At 49.8% G+C, this 24,850-nt stretch overlaps 1 protein-coding gene across 2 annotated transcripts in view; it reads left to right on the top strand.

Moving 5' to 3' along the window:
• The window catches only part of LOC144737946 (transmembrane protease serine 6-like), an 85,322-nt gene that overhangs the window by 42,738 nt on the left and 17,734 nt on the right, over positions 1–24,850 (top strand). The window contains exons 1-4 of one of the 2 annotated variants that reach the window (XM_078620850.1): positions 9,143–9,251; positions 9,431–9,534; positions 11,066–13,171; positions 22,006–22,141. The exons of the other annotated variant lie outside the window; for it this stretch is intronic. Of the exons in view, the coding sequence (XP_078476976.1) occupies positions 9,465–9,534; positions 11,066–13,171; positions 22,006–22,141 (2,312 nt within the window). The 5' untranslated portion in view covers positions 9,143–9,251; positions 9,431–9,464. Of the gene's footprint in view, positions 1–9,142; positions 9,252–9,430; positions 9,535–11,065; positions 13,172–22,005; positions 22,142–24,850 lie in introns of those variants that run through there. 2 annotated transcript variants of the gene reach the window in all.

Here is a 24,850-nt window from a genome sequence, read left to right as displayed (position 1 = left end):
ATGAGGTCCTGCCAGCGGGCGTTCGAAACTTCACGTGGCCTCAACGTGCACATAGCCTGGCACAAGCGCTGTGGTGATATCACCACCACTTATTGGCGAATGGTGGCTGTTGTCGAGTGTGTGTGAGGTTCGTACGTTCGCACACGCGTGTGTAGCGTAGTGTGTAGTGGGGAGCGGTAGTGCAGCGGTTAGCGCCGCACTGCACTACGAACCCGGCGACACGGGTTCGATTCTCGCTCATGGCCAACACCAGTGGGGAAAATCTGAACCGGTCTTGGGCCTCCGCTAGGTCGACTCAGCCTCAAATTATTACCTGGCACGGTGCGTAAAAATATCGCCATGGGGGGAGACAAAGGCGGCTGGGTCGTATTCGTGTTGGCCACCTCCTCCCTGTGTGTGTGACAGAGTGCAGGACTTTGTAGGTGCTAATCGCTAACAGCACTTGCCCCAACAGTCTGTTACAGGCTACACGGGGGATCTTTGTCTTTGCAGTGTAGTGCTCAGCGCCGCTGCGCTACCAACCCGGTCACCCGAGTTCGATTCCCAACACCGGTGACGGCGATTAACTGAACCCCGGTGCTGGGCCTCCTCCCCTAGGTCGACTCAGCCTCAAATGAGTGGCGGTGTTGTGCAGTGAACATCGCCACTGGGGAGAGAAAGGCGGCCACTCAGTTTCGAAGAGAATGCGTTCATTATGATTCTCATTGCCACTATGTAACACAATTTTTGTTCCTGGGTAGTAAGTGATATTTCGTAATTGCTTAAGCCTAAAAAGTACAGAAAATGGCTATTATTTCCCACAAACTTTGCTTTTGTGACCGGGGCAGTGATATTTTGGAATGTACCTATTTTCAATGAGAAAACGGGCGAATTTGTGTCTTTTTCGTTCACCTAAAGTAAAAAAAAAATACAACATGAATCAAAATTAACATGTATTTATACTAAAGTAATAAAAAAAATTACTACAATAGATTTAGAAGTGAGTAGTTTTTTTTACATTTACGATTATACTGTACAACACTTTCACGAATCAGCCCCCAAATGTAGTCTCCCATCATGTTCTCGTTATACTGTCCTTGGTAGCGGCATTCAAAGTCCAGTATATCCCGGTGGAAGCGCTCGCCTTGCTCCTCCGAGTACGCTCCAATGTTCTCCTTGAATTTATCAAGATGAGCATCAAGAAAATGGACTTTGAGGGACATCCTACAGCCCCATTGTGCCGTAGTTCTTCACCAGAGTCTCAACAAGCTCCACACAGTTTTCGAACGTGTGATTGCCCAGCAAGCCACGAACCGCTGCGACAAAGCTGTTCCAAGCCACTTTCTCCTTACTAGTGAGCTTCTTGTGGAATTCATTGCAGGATCTTTTTTATCTGTGGTCCGACGAAGACAGCGGCTTTGACCTTTGCCTCAGACAGCTTAGGGAAGAAGTCTTGAAGGTATTCGAAGGCTGCCGACTCCTTATCTAGGTAGGTAATGATCCCTACCGTAGAGATAGCCCTGATAAGGGCTGTCAACATCGCCCCACGGAACCACTTGGGTCACCAACCCCCCTATGATTTGCATTCTGAGATCTGCTTCTGCTTCCTCCTCCCGATGTTCGGAAGCTCATTGGGAGGCTACGCTCTGACTTTATGTTTAGAACTGCCGCATAGTGTAGTGTATAGTGTAGTGTATAGTAGTGTATAGTAGTGTATAGTGTAGTGTATAGTAGTGTATAGTGTAGTGTATAGTAGTGTATAGTGTAGTGTATAGTAGTGTATAGTGTAGTGTATAGTGTAGTGTATAGTAGTGTATAGTGTAGTGTATAGTAGCGTGATATTGTAGTGTATAGTGTAGTGTATAGTGGTGTATAGTGTAGTGTATAGTGTAGTGTATAGTAGTGTATAGTGTAGTGTATAGTAGTGTATAGTGTAGTGTATAGTGTAGTGTTTAGTGTAGTGTATAGTAGTGTATAGTGTAGTGTGTAGTGTATAGTAGTGTATAGTGTAGTGTATAGTAGTGTATAGTGTAGTGTATAGTGTAGTGTATAGTGTAGTGTATAGTAGTGTATAGTGTAGTGTATAGTGTAGTGTATAGTAGTGTATAGTGTAGTGTATCGTAGTGTATAGTGTAGTGTATAGTGTAGTGTTTAGTGTAGTGTATAGTAGTGTATAGTGTAGTGTATAGTAGTGTATAGTGTAGTGTATATTAGTGTATAGTGTAGTGTATAGTGTAGTGTATAGTGTAGTGTATAGTGTAGTGTATAGTAGTGCATAGTGTAGTGTATAGTAGTGCATAGTGTAGTGTATAGTGTAGTGTATATTAGTGTATAGTGTAGTGTATAGTGTAGTGTTTAGTGTAGTGTATAGTAGTGGATAGTGTAGTGTATAGTGTAGTGTATAGTAGTGTATAGTAGTGTATCGTGTAGTGTATAGTAGTGTATAGTGTAGTGTATAGTAGTGTATAGTGTAGTGTATAGTGTAGTGTATAGTAGTGTATAGTGTAGTGTATAGTAGCGTGATATTGTAGTGTATAGTGTAGTGTATAGTAGTGTATAGTGTAGTGTATAGTGTAGTGTATAGTGTAGTGGATAGTAGTGTATAGTGTAGTGTATAGTAGCGTGATATTGTAGTGTATAGTGTAGTGTATAGTAGCGTGATATTGTAGTGTATAGTGTAGTGTATAATGTAGTGTATAGTGTAGTGTATAGTGTAGTGTATAGTAGTGTATAGTGTAGTGTATAGTGTAGTGTATAGTAATGTATAGTAGAGTTTGTTGTCCTTCACTCCCCCCCCCACCCGTGCCTCCGATTAGCCACAGTTGGCTACATACGGTGCAAAAGCGGTTCAACATACTTACATACTGCGCTATCTACTACAATTTAGACTATATACTACACTATAAACTACTATACAATACAATACACACTATACAATAGAGGCCGACCGAAACTGAAATTCTGGTTTCGGCCGAAACCCAAACCAGACCGTAAGTTAAACATTTACTTTCGTTCTAGATTTGAAGCTTTCGTGACTGCAAGGATTCATATTCTTAGGTTTTTTCGGTAAAGTCATGTAGGTAAAAAAATAAAATTAATAAAAGTAAAATAAAAAATTAAATTAAAATCACGACGTTTCATAGGCAACACAAGCTTCTGTCTGTATCAAGATACAGTAAATCCAGGGGTCTACCTTGGCTCCTCCCACCCTCATCCAGTATATATACAAGGACTGTTTCCTTGGAATGTCTCTTACTTGATACAGCTATTGTGCTGTGACGGTTCCACCTGAAGATGGAAGCTTGTGTTGCCTCCGAAACGTCGTGATTTTATTTTATTTTTATTAATGTTCATTAAAATTTTTTACCTATATGACTTTACCGAAAAAACCTAAGAATACATTTACTTTCGACCGAAGCCGAAACCGAAAGTCTAACTTCACTTTCGACCGAAGTTACCAAACACAAGATTTATGAAATATGTCATGATGCAATGCTACTTTAATAAAAAAATAATCTAGAACTAATCGTTCAAAGCCTGCAGTAAGAGTCGCTAAATATCAAATCTTGAGGTGTTACTTACTTAGTAATTATATCCAAACAAACGAACGTTGTAGTTAAGAAACAACAGTTTTTCCGCATTCTCGCCCAGCAGGTTGCTGCCCCTTGCTTGCATCAGAATCGACTTTAGTGAAGTAATCCCACACCACGTGTTTCAACATTCTTCACGGTGATTAACTGCTCCGTTCATTAACTTAAATTTTCTACTTCACTCAGATTCGTCATTTCGCTATCACTAATTCGCTACGGAACTATTAACTAACTGAATATCAATATTGTCAGACTTCGAATTTCGGTATCAACACGCGTGTAGACTGAAGCGAACGCAACACATCAAGCCAAGGCAGGCAGGCGGCTGGGAACAGACAACAGAGTCACTTTGTTGTCGTCCCGCCAAAGATAATCCAGCCACGTGTAATAAAGGTCGTGGAAGCGACTTCTGGAATCCGATCTTTATTTGTCTTTCGTTAACAACACTCCCATCTTACTCTTTCACGCTGCTGACAGACAGCGTGAGAGAGAGAGACACGCGCAGCCACGTGGCAGCCTGGACCCCACTCCCGCGTGGCCTCTCCCTCCGTTCGTTCCAGATCTGACCACGTGTTGTTCGTCTTCACTCCTATTTAACACCCGGGTCACGTGGTACCTTTCCACCAATCCTGGTTAGCCTCTATGGAATCTTCCAGACTCCATCGTAGGCTCCCGGGACCATGCCCCTGACTCGTCTCCCCATTGGCTGTGGCTAAAGCCAGCAGAACCAATCATCTACTTACAGCTGTCACCTTGCCATTACGTCAGGGCCACGCCCCTAGGCTTCCCCCCATTGGCTATGGACCAGGACCGGCAGAGCCAATCATCGTGACGAGTTGTGATCCGTCAGCAACCCGGATATATCCTCACATTACACACGGATGGAAATGCAGGCATAATTTCAACCGTGATGATGGTTACAAACTGAGTAATCATTGGAAAGATGTGATTAACCATGCAAAAAAGATTTAACTACACTTATTTGACCAATCTTATTTATTATTTGACAGACAACTATTACAGGTATACCATGTTTACCATGTTCACCATGTTTAGTTGTCACAAACCATAACAAAGGCTCACCCTCTTAAGCCTCACCTTACCATATGAATAAAAAGTGTGCTGTACTTGGCCCTTCCCCCCTCTCCAACCATTATATAAACGGAGTGGTAGCTCCTGCAATCTCTCATTTACTTGATACAGCTGTCGTGGCTGTGACGGTTCCACCTGAAGACGGAAGCTTGTGTTGCCTCCGAAACGTCGTGATTTTATTATTATTTATTTTGTATTAATTTTTATGTTTTTACCTACGTGACTTTACCGAAAAAACCTAAGAATATGCAGGCTGCCGTCCGTTGACCGGCCGTATAAACATTAGCAGACCATGGTTGTGGCTGTAACCTCGCTCCCAAGCTGCTGCTGCTGATGTGCGTGTGTGTGTGTTTACAGCCTATCGCATAGGATTGCCAGCGCGGACTGACCGGCCGATAGGCAGAGTGATAGACGTAGCACTAGCTTTATATTCTAAAAATAGATCTTCGGTTGATGACCGAAAGTCAATATCAGTTTTGGCCGAAACCGAAACCAGACCGAAATTTAAGAATTGACTATCGGTCGAAAACAAAAGTAAGCCGAAAGAGGCCATTTGCCAACTTTTGGCTCCGAAACCGAAACGGAATTTCGGTCGGCCTCTACTATACATTACTATAGACTACACTAACTACACTATACACAACCATACACTACACTATAGACTACACTAACTACACTATACACTACACTATACACTGCACTATACACTACACTAACTACACTATACACTACACTATACACTACACTATACACTACACTAACTACACTATACACTACACTATAGACTACACTATACACTACACTATAGACTATACTAACTACACTAACTACACTATACACTACACTAACTACACTAACTACACTATACACTACACTAACTACATTGTACACTACACTAACTACACTATAGACTACACTAACTACACTATACACTACACTAACTAAACTATACACTACACTAACTACACTATAGACTACACTATACACTACACTAACTACACTATAAACTACACTATAGACTACACTAACTACACTATACACTGCACTAACTACACTATACACTGCACTATACACTACTATACACTACACTATACACTATACTATAGACTACACTAACTACACTATACACTACACTAACTACACTATACACTACACTAACTACACTATACACTACACTAACTACACTATACACTACTATACACTACACTATACACTACATTATACACTACACTAACTACACTATACTATACACTACACTAACTACACTATAGACTACACTAACTACACTATACACTACACTCACTACACTCACTACACTATACACTACTATACACTACACTATACACTACTATACACTACACTATACACTACATTATACACTATACACTACACTATACTATACACTACACTAACTACACTATACACTACACTAACTACACTATACACTACACTATACACTAACTAAACTATACACTACACTAACTACACTATATGCTACACTATAGACTACACTATACACTACACTAACTACACTATACACTACACTATAGACTACACTAACTACACTATACACTACACTAACTACACTATACACTATACTATAGACTACACTAACTACACTATACACTACACTAACTACACTATACACTACACTATAGACTACACTAACTACCCTATACACTACTATACACTACACTATACACTATACTATAGACTACACTAACTACACTATACACTACACTAACTACACTATACACTACACTAACTACACTATACACTACACTAACTACACTATACACTACTATACACTACACTATACACTACACTAACTACACTATACACTACACTAACTACACTATACACTACTATACACTACACTATACACTACATTATACACTACACTAACTACACTATACTATACACTACACTAACTACACTATAGACTACACTAACTACACTATACACTACACTCACTACACTAACTACACTATACACTACACTCACTACGCTATACACTACACTATACACTATACACTACATTATACACTATACACTACACTATACACTACACTAACTACACTATACACTACACTAACTACACTATAGACTACACTAACTACACTATACACTACACTCACTACACTATACACTACTATACACTACACTATACACTACACTATACACTACACTAACTACACTATACACTACACTAACTACACTATAGACTACACTAACTATACTATACACTACACTCACTACACTATACACTACACTATACATTACTATACACTACTATACACTACACTATACACTACACTATACACTACACTATACACTACAATATACACTACTATACACTACACTATACACTACACTATACATTACTATACACTACACTATACACTACACTAACTACACTATACACTACACTAACTACACTATACAATACACTATACATTACTATACACTACACTATACGGCAGTTCTGAACAAACGAGTTTGTCAATCTAGACGACTATTTAAAAGTCACAGCGTAGCCTCCCAATGGACTTCCTAACACTACACCACTCTACTACATTTCTATAGAACTGCTTGGTGTTGTTGTGTTAGTTTGTTGGTTCTTTCGGTAAAGTCACGTAGAATGGAAATAATAAAATAATAAAAATAACACATTATAAAATAATTCTCACGACGTTTCGGCCACAACGCAAGCAGCCGTCCTCAGGTGGAGAGCAGGTCTGTCGAGGAGACAGCGTCTGAATGACACGCCCCAGGCTTGGAGCGACTATTTAAGCTGGGATGGAGGGGGGAAGGGCGCCTTGACAAAATAATTTGAATATCAAGAGGAATTTAGCATTTACCATAAATATGCTAAATTCCTCTTGATAGGCGATGCTGCGCGGATTGTGCGAGGCGTGGCTCCTGGAATTGATGTGGTCCAGGAAATGGTTCAATGCTGGGAGGCCATGTGGCCAAATGACGAAAGTGTCATCTACATACCTCTTCCACAGGGAAGGACGCAGGGTGGACGTTTGGATGGCGTCTGATTCAAACTTTTCCATGAAAACATTGGCTATCACTGGTGACAAGGGGGAGCCCATAGGGGTACCCTCATTCTGTTTGTAGAAGGTGCCATTCCAGGTAAAGTAAGTGTTGGTGAGGCAATGCCTAACCAGCGCAGGTACATCCGAGTTCAGTCCATGTTGGACCAAGTCTTCAATTATTGTTAAGGTGTCAGGCACTGGGACTTTGGTAAACAGAGATACCACATCAAAACTGATGAGGATATCGTCAGGAGACAGTACCATGTCCTTGACCATAGAGACCAATTGGGTTGAGTTAAGTACTGCTGAAGTGGTCTTGCCAGTGAAGGGGAGCAGAGTATCTGATAGAGGGGGAGCCCGTAGGGGTACCCTCATTCTGTTTGTAGAAGGTGCCACGCTTTGAAGATGTTTACCCTTTAACGGGGTGGCTGCGGTGGGCAGCGTACGTGGCGGCGAGTGTGCCGTGGTTTTTAAATCCTTTATATTAAGTTCACTTGCTTGCGCGCTTACGACCGTGCAAATCTTTCGGTCGTTTTGTAATGCGGGCGTGAGCGACCTTCCGGATGTGACGTCACGGGGAGGCGGAGCCAGGTGACGTGGGTGAAAGGTTGGGGTCCTTAAGTGGGTAAACCGGAAAGAGAAGTCAGTCGGGGTGTGAATGGAAAAGAGTGGGGCCGCGCGGGCGAACGTGAGGAGGGGGCACCGTTGGCCAGCGGGAGCCAACCCCGGAGAATAGCAGGGAGCTAAAGGGTGGTGAGAAGCTGCGGAGAGTACAGCCAGGAAGGCTGTGTGTTAGAGGCAGCGGTGTGGCTGCAGAGTCGCAGGAGCGACGAAGAGAGAGAGAGAGACAGCACGAGGCTGTCAGCGCTGCGGAGTAAGCAAGAGGGAGAAGTGCAGCAGCGATTACAGCCAGGGGGGCTGAGAGTGAGTAACAGCAGCGGAGCTGCTGTGGGGGCTACAGGAGCGACAGAGGCCAACAGAGGGGCTGCTGGTGGAGAAGAGAGAGACATCGGAGTCAGTACTGTGGGGACTGAGCAAAGAGGAGACAGCCGTGTGGGTAATACAGTACGGACCAAATAAAGGACACTGAGCCAGAGATCGTGGTCAAGTCTTTTATTACAGTTTTTTAACCCACTTCCCGTGATCCAATCGAGCTGACATTTTGCACACAGACTCGTTGTGCGTGACAATTTATTTTCGTGAAATTTTTTTACAAAAATTTCCCACTTTTTAGGAATTTTTTTTTTCATATTTAATTTAAAATACCAATGTGATAAAAATGAAACTCTTACTCAAGAAAAACTGAAATGAATAATAAAATAAAACCGACGCCACGCATATAAAGGATTTATAGTGAAAAACTTTGTTTTTACGGGTAAATTTTTTCTGCCTGTCACCAGGAACCGTTTATGACTAATGACTCCAGCGCAATTGCCGCTGGAGGAATAAAGTTGTTTCAAAGTCAAAAGTCAAAAGGGACAAAGTGAGGATGACCCTGCTGAGGCTGCGGTGCCTCAAATATTGGAGTACGAAGTCATCACCCCCTGTGAGTGGCTGGCTGCGGTCATCGTTGGCACCACGCCGATGATTCCACCCCCACGTCTCTCTCTTCTTTACGATCAGAGGAAACACGAAGATGCTCGGTGTAGTCGGCACTTGGCTTCGTTCATCATTTCGTCTCCCCCTCTCTGTCTCTCTCTCTCTCTCTCCCGTCGCGTGCGCCAGAGGTCAGCCGAGTCGCTCCGGAGTTCGGAGGACGATGGAATTCGCGTGGATCCTCCTCCTGCTGCTGGTCTCGCTTCACGTGCCGCACGCCTCGTGTCAAACGCGTGAGTGGAAAAGTTAATTCTCGATTTGAAGCTTTCGTGACTGCAAGGAACCACATACTCTTTGTTTTTTTCGGTAAAGTCACGTAGGTTAAAAAAGGAAAAGAAATCAATTAAATCACGACGTTTCGGAGGCAACACAAGCATCCGTCTTCAGCTGGAAGCGTCACAGCAAAAAATATAAAAATTAAAAACCTCTCCTGTTACAGTCATTATAGCTGTGACGGTTCCACCTGAAGACAGAGGCTTGTGTTGCCTTCGAAACGTCGTGATTTAATCTATTTGGTTAAATTTTTTAACCTACGTGACTTTACCGAAAGAACTAAAGAGTAGAGTGGAAAAGTTCTCGACTGAAAGTTGAACTAACTAAAATCTAATTTCTATTTTACCGGGGGTGTGTGTAAGGCAGTGGCGGCTCCTGCAAAATCTCTCAGGGGGGGCAAATGTCTGGATGATTGATAAGGATAAGGTCCACCCATGCAATGGATAAATTAACAGCTTAAGCATGTAAAGGCAACTTCACTTCTTTAATATTAATGAAAAATAAAGTGACTCTTACAATACATCTTGTTTGTTTCTATACTCACTATTATTACAATCCACTCAAGTTTATTTTATTAAAGATTCCACTAGGTGGCGACAAATTATATTGTTGGATGAAACGTGCTTACGTGTGATGACGTAAGCACGTATGATGACGTAAGCACGTTAGTGCGAGCCCTCCCGGAAGCCATAGAGAATGCATTGCAGCGCCCCCCGTTCGAAAAAAACCATCTTTGAATGTAAGTCTATGGGGCCACTCGGGGCGATTCTCAGCCGGAGTGAAATCGCCCAAAAAGAGGCGGTACTCCACAGAACGTGACATGACGCTGATTGGACTATATCCAGAGGCACAGTGACGGCTAGCGTGACTCTGTGGTTGAATGACATTGGTGGTGCGTCGCCCAATCGCCCTAATGAAGAAACCGCCCCTGGTGTAAGGGCATATTTGAGGGGGGAGGGGTCTGACTTTTTGTGACACCGTGTGACGATGGGGGGGGGGGGTCAAAAATCGTCCAAAATCGCGTGACGTCATTTATGGACGGCCCCTCATTAGCATTATTATATTTTTGCTGTAACGAATGAGAACCAAAGGGATGCAGGCTGCAGTGAAGGCAAAGAGCCATCGGGATAGATGTCGAGTGACGTTGATTCTAAAAATCCGCGTGACCACGGGAAGACAGAAAGACGCAGACTCCAAATATACAGCACCAGACATCGTCAGGGTCCGAATCGAACCGACGACCTCCTGTATACCAGCCGAGGTAGTTAACATCTCCTAGCCACTGTGATGATGATGAGACAAAGACATAGAAACTCCAAATATACACAAGGCGTCAGGGTAGGGAATCGAACCGATGTCCTCCTGTATACCAGGCGAGGTAGTTAACATCTCCTAGCCACTGTAGAATGATCCACGACAATGCTGATGCTCTTTTAATATCGTGTTTGTTTGCGATTGTCATTGTCGTCCCACCGATGTCGTCACCATCAGTGGATACTTCAACAGCATCAGCAACAACCACCACAACAGACGTACCAATCACAACCACCACAACAGACGTACCAATCACAACCACCACAACAGACGTACCAAACACAACCACCACAACAGACGCACCAATCACAACCACCACAACAGATGCACCCAACACAACCACCACAACAGACGCACCCAACACAACCACCACAACAGACGCACCCAACACAACCACCACAACAGATGCACCCAACACAACCACCACAACAGACGCACCCAACACAACCACCACAACAGACGCACCCAACACAACCACCACAACAGATGCACCCAACACAACCACCACAACAGACGCACCCAACACAACCACCACAACAGATGCACCCAACACAACCACAACAACAGACGTACCAATCACAACCACCACAACAGACGTACCCAACACAACCACAACAACAGATGCACCAAACACAACCACCACAACAGACGCACCAATCACAACCACAACAGACGCACCCAACACAACCACCACAACAGACGCAGCCAACACAACCACCACAACAGACGCACCCAACACAACCACCACAACAGATGCACCCAACACAACCACCACAACAGACGCACCAAACACAACCACCACAACAGACGCACCCAACACAACCACCACAACAGACGCACCCAACACAACCACCACAACAGATGCACCCAACACAACCACCACAACAGACGCACCAAACACAACCACCACAACAGACGTACCAATCACAACCACCACAACAGACGCACCCAACACAACCACCACAACAGACGCACCCAACACAACCACCACAACAGATGCACCCAACACAACCACCACAACAGACGCACCCAACACAACCACCACAACAGATGCACCCAACACAACCACAACAACAGACGTACCAATCACAACCACCACAACAGACGTACCCAACACAACCACAACAACAGATGCACCAAACACAACCACCACAACAGACGCACCAATCACAACCACAACAGACGCACCCAACACAACCACCACAACAGACGCAGCCAACACAACCACCACAACAGACGCACCCAACACAACCACCACAACAGATGCACCCAACACAACCACCACAACAGACGCACCAAACACAACCACCACAACAGACGCACCCAACACAACCACCACAACAGACGCACCCAACACAACCACCACAACAGATGCACCCAACACAACCACCACAACAGACGCACCAAACACAACCACCACAACAGACGTACCAATCACAACCACCACAACAGACGCACCCAACACAACCACCACAACAGACGTAGCAAACACAACCACCACAACAGATTTACCCAACACAACCACCACAACAGATGCACCCAACACAACCACCACAACAGATGCACCCAACACAACCACCACAACAGACGTACCAATCACAACCACAACAGACGTACCAATCACAACCACCACAACAGATTTACCCAACACAACCACCACAACAGACGCACCAAACACAACCACAACAGACGTACCAATCACAACCACCACAACAGACGCACCAAACACAACCACCACAACAACCACACCGACCACAACCAACACAACAACCACACCGAACACAACAACCACAACAACCACACCGACCACAACCACCACAACAACCACACCCAACACAACCACCACAACAACCACACCGACCATAACCAACACAACAACCACACCGAACACAACAACCACAACAACCACACTGACCACAACCAACACAACCACACCGAACCCAACAACCACAACAGCCACACCGACCACAACCAACACAACAGCCACACCGACCACAACCAACACAACAACCACACCGAACCCAACCACCACAACAACCACACCGAACCCAACCACCACAACAACCACACCGAACACAACAACCACAACAACCACACCAAACACAACCACCACAACAGACGTACCAAACACAACCACCACTACAGCCACCACACCGGCAACAGCAGAAACGACAACATGGCCGGCGCCATATTCAACGCCATCATCGCCGCCACCACCGACATCGACAGCTGCAACAACCTCAATGGCAGCACCAGCAACTACTTCATCGCCGCTGGGAACGGGTGAGGGCATTCTGTCGACATGCATGTGTAATGTAGTAACTCGGCGGGAGACGACTTCACGGGTAACACACTCTTTATTTTACCAAACTCGTTCACAGGTGACTAACACCTACTTTGTATCTCGGGTGACAAACACCCACTTAGTATCTCGGGTGACAAACACCCACTTAGTATCTTGGGTGACAAACACCCACTTAGCTACCCTGGCGACTAACGCCCACTGAGCTACTCGGGTGACCAACACCCACTTAGCTACTCGGCGACTAACGCCCACTGAGCTACTCGGGTGACCAACACCCACTTAGCTACTCGGCGACTAACGCCCCTGAGCTACTCGGGTGACCAACACCCACCTAGCTACCCTGGCGACTAACGCCCACTGAGCTACTCGGGACACTCCCTGCCCGGGGTGTCCGTCTTGACTGTGGGTCCCCAGCCCGACCCACGTGGGCGTCGGACCCTGGGTCCCACAGTCTCGCCTCCGAGCCACACAGGGCCCCGGTCCCTACAAGGACGGCGGGACTAGGGGTCTCGGGGCACTAGGTCTTCAGCTCCGTCTTCTGGTCTTCAACTGGGTAACTTCTCCCCGAGTGCTCTCGCGCGTCCCCCTTTATACCCCACCTGCGGACGTCGCTGCGAGCACCCATCTTATTCGACCAATCACTGGGCGCTGGCTACGATCCTGTTTTCCCACATCTCAGCGTGCCTCACCACCCACGCCGCGCCGCCCCGTCATCTGTCCCTCCCGGCGCGCGCGTCCACACCACGCCCACAACGCGTGCCCAACCCCGCACCCCGCGCCGCCCCGTGATCCATCACTGTCACAGTCGGCGCACGTCAACACCACCACTACATCACCCCCTACCACATAGCTCGCAGCCGACCCGGCTGCTATAAAAATATACAAACCCCCCTGTGTGCCCCGTAACACAACACAACAACAAGAACAACAACTAACGTAACAACACAACACGACGCGAACACTACCATCAGCAACCATCAACCAATGCCACCGCGACAATAGAACAATATATACAAACCGGCGAGTGACAATAGCAATGTGTATGCAGAAAGAAAAATAAATGGAAAAATTTTTTTTTTTTCTTTTTTTTTTTCTCTCTCGACTCGTGCAGCGTCCCATTCTTTCCGAGCGTCCCTACAACGGGACATTACCGCGGCAGAGGGGAACACCGGGCGAGCTCGGTGTTGAGAAAAAAACGTCTTCATGAAAATTGTTGTGCCCTAGCCCGAGTCCGCCTTGCCGGTCCGTCGTACGGCACCAGACGCGGTTGAACGTCCGGTGGTGCCGGCGGTTCAGGAAGACATCGGCCAGGCATCGAGGACCCGTGCGTGCCGCGGGGTTCAGGCTCCCGACGGTCAGCAGCCGTCAAGCCCGAGGCACCTGGGGGTGGGTCAGGTGGAGACACGTGAGGATCAGCCTGCGACACCTCCCTCCCCGAGTCGACGGTCACATCACACGCCCGGTCGTTACGGCACAGAACGGGGTCACACGGTGCCGCATAGGGCTTCAGTCGGGAGGGGTGCACGTACCAACGGCGTTTTTCCCATTTAATCTGTATACTCTGGGGTCGTGCAACCCGCACAATTTCCACCGGTCCCCTCCAAGGTCTCAACAACTTGGGGGACGTAGCCAACGGTGCATGTGGACAATGCAGCCAGGCCTTATCGCCTGGTTTCCAATCATGCGTATGCACCCTCCGCCCATGCAATCTCTCGTTCGCAATTTGCCGAGACCGCGAATTCAACCTCGCCGCCTCCCGCGCTTCAGTCAATTTGGCGATATTAAATTTGATGTGGTCTGCCAATTTTGATTTTGCACGTGGCTGGGAAATCCCCAGTTGGACGTCCATGGCCAGATCGGCCTCCCGACCATACATAAGAAATAATGGGGAAAACCCCGTCGCCACATGAGGGGCCATTCGATAGGCCGCGAGTACCCCCGGCACCTGTAAGTCCCAATCAACCTGATCGTCGCAGACCTGTTGGCACAACATAGACGTAATCGTCCTGTTCAGACGCTCAACCATCCCGTCAGTCTGCGGGTGGTAGGGGGAAGTACGCACTTTCTTTGTACCCAACAGGTCGCACACCTCGCGCAACAAAACGCTCGAAAAATTCTTTCCTTGATCCGTCAGCAAGCGTTCGGGGGCGCCCTTGTCCAAAACATAACCCTGGACGAAGGCGTCCGCCACCGCTGCAGCCGACTGGTTGGCGAGTGGCCATGCCATGGGCCATCGGGTGAAGTATTCTACGCCAACCAGCAGGAACCTATTTCCCCTTGGTGTAGCAGTAAAGGGCCCCAAGATGTCCAACGCAACCAATTCGTTTATGCGCGAAACTTGAATGGATTGCAGCGGTGGATTAGCTGCCAATGGTGGCGGTTTCCTTTTGGCGCACCCTACGCATCCCTTAAGAATATTCGCCACGTCGTTACCCATCCCCGGCCAATAATAGTCTCGCTGGATTAGGGCGAGCGTTTTGTGAAAACCCAGATGCATGAGCCGTTCATGAGCTGCCAGAACGACCCTACCCCGCATAGCAACAGGCACAACGAGCACGTGACGCCGGGACATGTTGTCCCACTTCATCAAAAGGCCCTGTCTGCACACCCAGGAACCGACCCGCGCATCCCCTACCTCGGGAGCGCCAACTTTTCGACGTAGCGTAAGTAGGGAGCTGTCGGACATTTGGAGACGGCCCCACTCAATGAGGGGCAACGACAACAGCGAATCCCTCCCCGTGGGGGCGTCGACTCCCGGGGTGTCAGTGGCGGCGAGCGCAACTCCCGGGGTGCCGACGACCGGGGGTTTGCACCGCGCCGATCCCAACAAACATGTGCAGTCCGTGCACGGTGGCAACCGCGACAAGGCGTCCGCATTTGAGTGTCGCAATCCCTTGCGGTAAATCGTCGTGAATTGGTAGTACTGAAGGACCTCCAACCATCGGGACAATTGGCCCGATGGCTGTGCCACGCGCATAGCGTATTGTAGAGCCGCATGGTCCGTACGGACCGTAAAATGACGGCCGTAAAGATACGGCCTGAATTGCTGTGTAAAAAACACAATCGCTAACAATTCACGACGAGTTACGCAATAGCGTTGTTCGGCGGGGGAAAGAACTCTACTACCGTAGGCGACCACCCGTTCAACCCCCCCGACCACCTGTGAGAGCACCCCCCCGATACCCGTGTTGCTGGCATCTGTGTCAAGCAAAAACGGTTGTGTGAAATCGGGGTAACACAAGGGGGGAGCCTGCACCAAGGCGTCACGAAGGGAGCAGAACGCAGCCTCCTCTTCCGCCCCCCAGTGAAACCGCACACCCTTAGCCATCAAAGCGTGCAGGGGCCTGGCTATGGTGGCAAATTGCTTGACAAAACGACGGTAATAGGAGGCGAAACCAATGAAACTGCGAACCTCCGTGACCGAGGTTGGCGTTGGCCATGAGCTGACGCAGTGCGTCTTAGCAGGGTCCGTCGAGATCCCTGAACGACTCACGATATGGCCCAAATACCTGACCGATTCCCGAAGCAGAAAACATTTAGCCGGTTTAAATTTAAGCTTAGCGGAACGCATCCTGAGGAACACCGCTCTCAGTCGCTGGAGGTGCTCCTCAAAAGTCCGACTGAAGACGATGATATCGTCGAGATAAATCAAACAGGTATCCCATTGGAGGCCCGACAAAACCAATTCCATGAGTCTCTGGAACGTGGCGGGAGCGGAATGTAAGCCCATGGGCAAACGGTTGAATTCAAATAGGCCACCAGGTGTCCGGAAAGCGGTTTTAGGTTTAGACTCGTTATCGAGTGGCAATTGCCAAAATCCGGAAAGCAGATCGAGTGTGGAAAAAAACTGTGCTCCCGCCAAGGCATCCAGCGACTCATCCATCCTGGGGAGCGGATACGCAACCGCCATCGAGATTTTGTTCAAGCGGCGGAAATCGACACAAAACCGCAAGGACCCGTCTTGTTTTTTTACTAGGACAATAGGAGCACCCCACGGACTAGAAGAGGGCGAAATGATATCGGCCGCCAACATATCATTAACCGCCGATTGCACATGCTCCTTCTCGGCTGGGCTGAGCCGGAAGGGATTCTGACGAATAGGGGCCGCGTCCCCTGTAGCTATGTGGTGGCGCAACAGGTCAGTGCAGCCGATATCGTACTTATGTTTGCTGAACACGTCAGCAAACTCGAGTAGCAAACCCCTCAATGCTCCCAATTGCACCTTGGACAAGTTAGCAGAACCGGCACACAACAAGTCCAACCACTCAGTCCCCTCATCACTTGGAGGATGCGACTTGACAGTGAAATCTGCTTGAGCCACGAGCCGTTCCTCAACGGGTAGCGGCGCGGCGTGAGCCAGCACCGTTCCCTGCGCAATTACGGCCGGCCGCGACCCCGTATTCAGGACCATTACGAACGGCTCACTGTCCCCTCTCACCATGGTTTGAGCAACCGCTAAGTCGAGGCCCCTTCTGGCCCTGTTAGACGGCCCCAACAGCACCCCCTGTGCCTCCGCACCCACCTCGAGTGGCTTCCTCAACCGAAGGGGTACTAACATTTGCGATCCCGGGGGCACCCGTACAGTGTGAGTTGCCAGCGCCTGCACCGTCGCACAAACCGTGCGTATTTTGGTAGGGCTCGTCAAGAACGCAACCCGCCGACCTGACGGAAGCTCAATGCAGGCCTGATCTATAAGAATTTTGATGGGCATTTTGGACAAAAAGTCCGTACCTAGCAAACAGGGAACGGCCAGCGATTATGATACCAAAATAGGGCCCGCCAATTTGATGTCACCAATGCAAATAGTCGCCCGAATCTGGCCGATGATCCCCAGGGATCCCCCATTCGCCGCATAAAATGGCACGTCTACTGGCAGAAGGGGTCTACTTTGGACGGGAAGAATGTTATAAATAAGGTCCGAGATGATGGTGGCCGACGCACCCGTGTCCACAAGCACCCGGACCTCAACCCCGTCAATAAACCCCGTTACCACGGACGACCCGGCCGACGCAGCCACGATCCTGTGGGCCAATTCGGACCACTCGACTGCTTGCGGGCCGTGTACGGACCCCCCTCGCCGAAGTGAACCCCCGGCACCCAGCCGCGAACCCCCCACCGCCAAGCGGCGACCCGAATGTGCCGTGTTTGTGGACCGAACGTGTGAGGTGCCGCGACTTGCCGGGTTTTGTTGGGATGACTTGTGGGCCTGGTCGTCGTCCCGACGTGGTCCTGTGGTGCGCTGACGCGGGGCCCGGCACCCGGCTGCGACGTGACCCCGAAGGCCGCAGTTGTAGCAGACGACGAGGGACGTCGTAGGTTTCGGTTGCTCCAGCTTGCGGGATGAACGTGTGGGCGAACGACCTCCCGTTCTCCACTCCCCCGGACGCGATGCAGCGAAGGCCTGCTCCTGATCCGCAGCTGGCTGAGGTTCGGCGATCGTGGCGGCCAGTGCCGCGTTCCCCGCCCATTTGCAGACGACCCCCGGCTTGCGTTTGAGGACCTCGTACGCGTGAATGCTCGTGGCGATCGCCAGGGAGCAGATATCCATTTCGTCCGCCACATTGATGGGGACCCCCAACTCGTGGGCCAACGCCAGCAGCTGCTCCGTCACCATGGCGTCCTTCCCCTCCTTGTCCATGCGGGGAAAAGCTGCGTCCGCCAAGGCGAGCAGTGCCGTGCGATAGGCGAGCGTCGTTTCTCCAGCCACCTTCCGCCGATCGTAGAACTGGTGGCGACACGTGGAGGGCGGTCCGAACACCTTCGCCATCAGGTGTAGTGCGGCCTGGAGCGTAGAGCGGGACGACCTTGCAGCAGATGTGAAGGCTGCAAGCGCGTCGTCGTCGAGCATCGCTGGCAACGCACGCAGGGCAGTGGTGTCGGACCACCCCGACATTTCCTGATGAGCGAGGAACCTTCGTTGGAAGGCTCCCCAGTCGCCCCCATCCGCCTTGAACGCCGACAGCGCGGGCAATCTTTGCTGGAGGACCCGATCGTCGTCGACGTCGGAGAGATTTTCCCGCGCTCCGCTGTAGTTGTGTAAAATGTCGGCTCGGTTGTCAGGCGCAAAATGGAGAGCTCCGGCGCGCGCTGATGACGTGGGCTGCGCTGAGCGGAGGTCTCCGGCCACGTGGTGTCCGTGTTTCCCGGCCAATCGATGGCGGCCCCTCAAAAACGGCGGCAACTTCCAGACTTTTGGCGCGAAGCGCCTTTTGGCGGGATCCCTCCAACGTCGCTTTCTCCACCAACCCCGCAGCCGTTTTTCCGCTCGCCGGAACGGAGATGTCCGCCAAGACAGCGGCGGCGGCGAGTAGCAACTCCGCCAACCGGGAGTGCGCGTCTTGGAGGCTGGTGTCGAAGGCGAGCGGAGCGTCGGCCATCACCGCGAAGTGCTGCATCGGCGGCAACTCCTCGTCCTCTCCTCCCGAGGTTGGTGTCCCCGGTACGCCGTCGTCGTCCCGACCTCGCTCGTGGGTACGGGTAGTCTTCCTCGTGTCCATACTTCTTGAAGACAGGTTTACTTCTGACGCCAGTTGTAATGTAGTAACTCGGCGGGAGACGACTTCACGGGTAACACACTCTTTATTTTACAAAACTCGTTCACAGGTGACTAACACCTACTTTGTATCTCGGGTGACAAACACCCACTTAGTATCTCGGGTGACAAACACCCACTTAGTATCTTGGGTGACAAACACCCACTTAGCTACCCTGGCGACTAACGCCCACTGAGCTACTCGGGTGACCAACACCCACTTAGCTACTCGGCGACTAACGCCCACTGAGCTACTCGGGTGACCAACACCCACTTAGCTACTCGGCGACTAACGCCCCTGAGCTACTCGGGTGACCAACACCCACCTAGCTACCCTGGCGACTAACGCCCACTGAGCTACTCGGGACACTCCCTGCCCGGGGTGTCCGTCTTGACTGTGGGTCCCCAGCCCGACCCACGTGGGCGTCGGACCCTGGGTCCCACAGTCTCGCCTCCGAGCCACACAGGGCCCCGGTCCCTACAAGGACGGCGGGACTAGGGGTCTCGGGGCACTAGGTCTTCAGCTCCGTCTTCTGGTCTTCAACTGGGTAACTTCTCCCCGAGTGCTCTCGCGCGTCCCCCTTTATACCCCACCTGCGGACGTCGCTGCGAGCACCCATCTTATTCGACCAATCACTGGGCGCTGGCTACGATCCTGTTTTCCCACATCTCAGCGTGCCTCACCACCCACGCCGCGCCGCCCCGTCATCTGTCCCTCCCGGCGCGCGCGTCCACACCACGCCCACAACGCGTGCCCAACCCCGCACCCCGCGCCGCCCCGTGATCCATCACTGTCACAGTCGGCGCACGTCAACACCACCACTACACATGCACACCGGCTCGTGCACATCACGTGCTCGCAATGAGGCTTTTTACCACGTGACCACAATGAGGCCTCACCACGTGACCACGATGAGACTTCACCACGTGACCACAATGAGACTTCACCACGTGCCCACAATGAGACTTCACCACGTGACCACAATGAGACTTCACCACGTGACCACAATGAGACTTCACCACGTGACCACAATGAGACTTCACCACGTGCCCACACTGAGACCTCACCACGTGACCACAATGAGACTTCACCACGTGACCACAATGAGACTTCACCACGTGACCACGATGAGACTTTTCACCACGTGCCCACAATGAGACTTCACCACGTGCCCACAATGAGACTTCACCACGTGACCACAATGAGACTTCACCACATGACCACAATGAGACTTCACCACGTGACCACAATGAGACTTCACCACGTGCCCACACTGAGACCTCACCACGTGACCACAATGAGACTTCACCACGTGACCACAATGAGACTTCACCACGTGACCACGATGAGACTTCACCACGTGCCCACAATGAGACTTCACCACGTGACCACAATGAGACATCACCACATGCCCACAATGAGGCTTCACCACGTGCCCACAATGAGACTTCACCACGTGACCACAATGAGACTTCACCACGTGCCCACAATGAGACTTCACCACGTGCCCACAATGAGACTTCACCACGTGACCACAATGAGACTTCACCACGTGCCCACAATGAGACTTCACCACGTGCCCACAATGAGACTTCACCACGTGCCCACAATGAGACTTCACCACGTGACCACGATGAGACTTCACCACGTGACCACAATGAAACTTCACCACGTGACCACAATGAGACTTCACCACGTGCCCACAATGAGACTTCACCACGTGACCACAATGAGACTTCACCACGTGACCACAATGAAACTTCACCACGTGACCACAATGAGACTTCACCACGTGACCACAATGAGACTTCACCACGTGACCACAATGAGACTTCACCACGTGACCACAATGAGACTTCACCACGTGCCCACAATGAGACTTCACCACGTGACCACGATGAGACTTCACCACGTGCCCACAATGAGACTTCACCACGTGCCCACAATGAGACTTCACCACGTGACCACAATGAAACTTCACCACGTGACCACGATGAGACTTCACCACGTGCCCACAATGAGACTTCACCACGTGCCCACGATGAGACTTCACCACGTGACCACAATGAGACTTCACCACGTGACCACACTGAGACTTCACCACGTGACCACACTGAGACTTCACCACGTGACCACATGAGGCCTCCAAACAACGTCTCCCACGAACTCGCATCACGCGTCACGTGCCCACCACCACAACAGAAAGGTGGTTTCAGTGGTACCAAAACAATATGGCGTCCCCCCCCCCTTCCCCCTCCCCCCTCCCCCCTCCCTGCTAGGTCGGAGCGACTTCTCCAATGGCAGCGGCACCGTCGCATCCGCCGAGTACGTGCCGGTCGACCGCGCCGTGAGCCACGTGTTTGCGATCCACACCACGGCGCCGAAAGTCGTCAGGGTCAAGGTCGAGTGGCTCAGGTATTCAGTCAACTAAGGCGGGGGTGGAAGGGGTGGTGGTGGTGGTGGTGGTGTCTCAAATATTAGAAGAAGAAGTAGTCACCCCCTGTGAGTGGCTGGCTGAGGTGCCATCTGTTGAGGAAGTGCTGAAGGGGATCCAGAGTCTGAGACCAGGAAAGGCACCGGGCAGAGATGATCTCCCAAGCGAAATGCTGAGGGAGGGTGGCGGTTGTGCACAGACTGCCCTACATGACATCATAACAACAGTCTGGACCACTGGACGGGTTCCTCAGGATTGGAAGGATGCCCTGGTGGTCCCCCTCTTTAAGAAGGGGGACCGCACAGACTGTAACAACTACAGGGGCATCTCACTCCTCAGTGTGAGGCCGGGAAAGGTCCTGGCAAGGATTATTCAACATCGCCTTGCCAGGCAAGCTGAGGAGAGGCTTGCGGAGCCCCAATGCGGTTTCAGATAAGGGCGGTCCTGCACAGATGCCATATTTTCTGTCCGTCTGCTACACCAGAGGTGAAGGGATTTCCCACAAGACCTACATCTCTGCTTTATTGACCTGGTCAAGGCCTATGATACCATTAGCAGGCATGGGCTCTGAGTTGCTGTTCGTGCTTTCAGAATCCTTGACTCGCTGTTCAAAATCATTAAGGACCTTCATGATGGTCAGTGGGCTCGGGTAAAACTACATGGCCAGGAGATGGAGCCATTCCCTTTTCACCTTGGGGTGCGATAGGGATGTCCTCTGGTTCCTACATTTTTAACATATATTTCGACCACGTAGTTTGTGAAGCCTTCGTTGGTTGTACCAGAGTAATTTCCATATGGTACAGATACAATGGGAGGCTGATCGATGCCCGGGTGCGGTCAAGGGATGAATCCCAATAGTTCAAGAATGTTATGTATGCTGATGTTCTGGTAATTGCTGTTCTCTTAGAGGAAACATTGGAGGTGCTGCTGTTGAACCTGGAGCATGCCACTAAGAGGTGGGGCCTTACCATCAGCCCCACCAAAACTAAGCACCTGCCTGGGTATTTTGTACCATCGGACACTCCACCCCCACAACTCCCAATCGGTGATGGGGCAGTTGTGGAGAGAGTGGAGAGTTTCCCACTTACCTGGGCAGTGTGCTCATGACCAGTTTGACAGCAGAGGTCTCACTCCGAATCAGTCGAGAGTAACACTACGTGGAAGCTACCTGGTCTGTCGCTCCACACAAAGCTTCAGGTCTTCTCGGCCACAGTCATGCCCTCCCTTCTCTTCACTTGCGAAACGTGGACCCCCCTAATGTAACATCTTTGCTGGTTAGAAACTTTTAGGCTGTCTTTCCTACGATCCATACTCGGTTTAACCAGGCTGGTTTGTGTGAGGAACTCACAAATCCTTGAAAGATCTGGACAAAGTCCCATTGGTGAGCTCCTCCAGCAGGCAAGGCAGTGTTGGCTGGGTAGTGTAGCCCGCATGCCCAGCCACCGCATGCCCAGACAGCTTTTGTTCGGCTGGACAGAGGGGGCTAAACAGGTGTGGCACGGGCTACAGAAGAGATGGAGTAATGTAGAACAAGAGGATATGGAGCTGAGTGGACTTGCTGATGACTGGTACCAGCGGTGTCAAGATCGGCCTCTGTGGAGGAGGCTCGTGAAGGACGCTACTGGGCAGTTGGAGGCAGTCGCCCTCCAACAACAATGGAGGGCGGAGGAGCGACGCTCACAACAACGAGCGGAGCGCCGGGTGGCTAAAGCACAGCAAGTTGGCTCAGTAGGGGCACAGGTGGCGCATCGTCCAGTCATCTTTGTCGACCCGTGGCACCTGGGCCTGCCCCGTGACCTCCTGCCGCGGGCGTTTGACACTTCACGTGGCCTCAATGTGCACATAGCCTGGCACAAGCATCGTGGTGAGATCACCGCAACTTAGTGGCGAATGGCTGTTGTTGTTGTTGGTGGTGGTGGCAGTGATGATGGCATTTTCTCACAGCCCCAACAACGGGGCGATCACAGCAAGTGGACGAACATTCGGGGTGTAAACGCAGCAAGAATGAGCGCCTTGAACTCTCTCAACTAAAAAAGAGAGGTGACATCGTCATCCTCTCAGCCGACAAGGGCAATGCCACTGTCATCTTGAACAAAGCCACATACAATAACAACATTCAGGACCTACTTAATGATGGCAGCTATACCATGATCAATAGAGATCCTACCAACTGCCTGGTTACGAAAACCAACAACATCATCACTGATTCGACATCTTTAATCGATTCTAGATTTGAAGCTTTCGTGACTGCAAGGATTCATATTGTTAGTTTTTTCGGTAAAGTCACGTAGGTTAAAAAATGAAATAAAAATTAATAAAAATAATAAAACAATAAAATCACGACGTTTCGGAGGCAACACAAGTCTCCGTCATCAGGTGGGACCGTCACAGCCAGATTTGCTGCATCAAGTGAGGCAGGGATTCAAGATGCAAGCTCTTAAATCTGGCTGTGACGGTCCCACCTGATGACGGAGACTTGTGTTGCCTCCGAAACGTTGTGATTTTATTGTTTTATTTTTTATTAATTTTTATTTCATTTTTTTTACCTACGTGACTTTACCGAAAGAACCAAGAGTATGAATCTTTAATGGAACCAACCAAGCGGTTTGCCTTAAAACCCTCTGCTGCTAGACCACCCAGATTGTATGGCTTACCAAAAATCCATAAAGAAGGAACACCACTCCACCCTA

This window comes from Lampetra planeri, chromosome 76 (genome assembly GCF_965212315.1).
Source record: "Lampetra planeri chromosome 76, kcLamPlan1.2.h2, whole genome shotgun sequence".
In the NCBI taxonomy this organism is placed as follows: Eukaryota; Metazoa; Chordata; class Hyperoartia; order Petromyzontiformes; family Petromyzontidae; genus Lampetra; species Lampetra planeri.
This window is presented reverse-complemented; position numbering and strand designations above follow the sequence as displayed.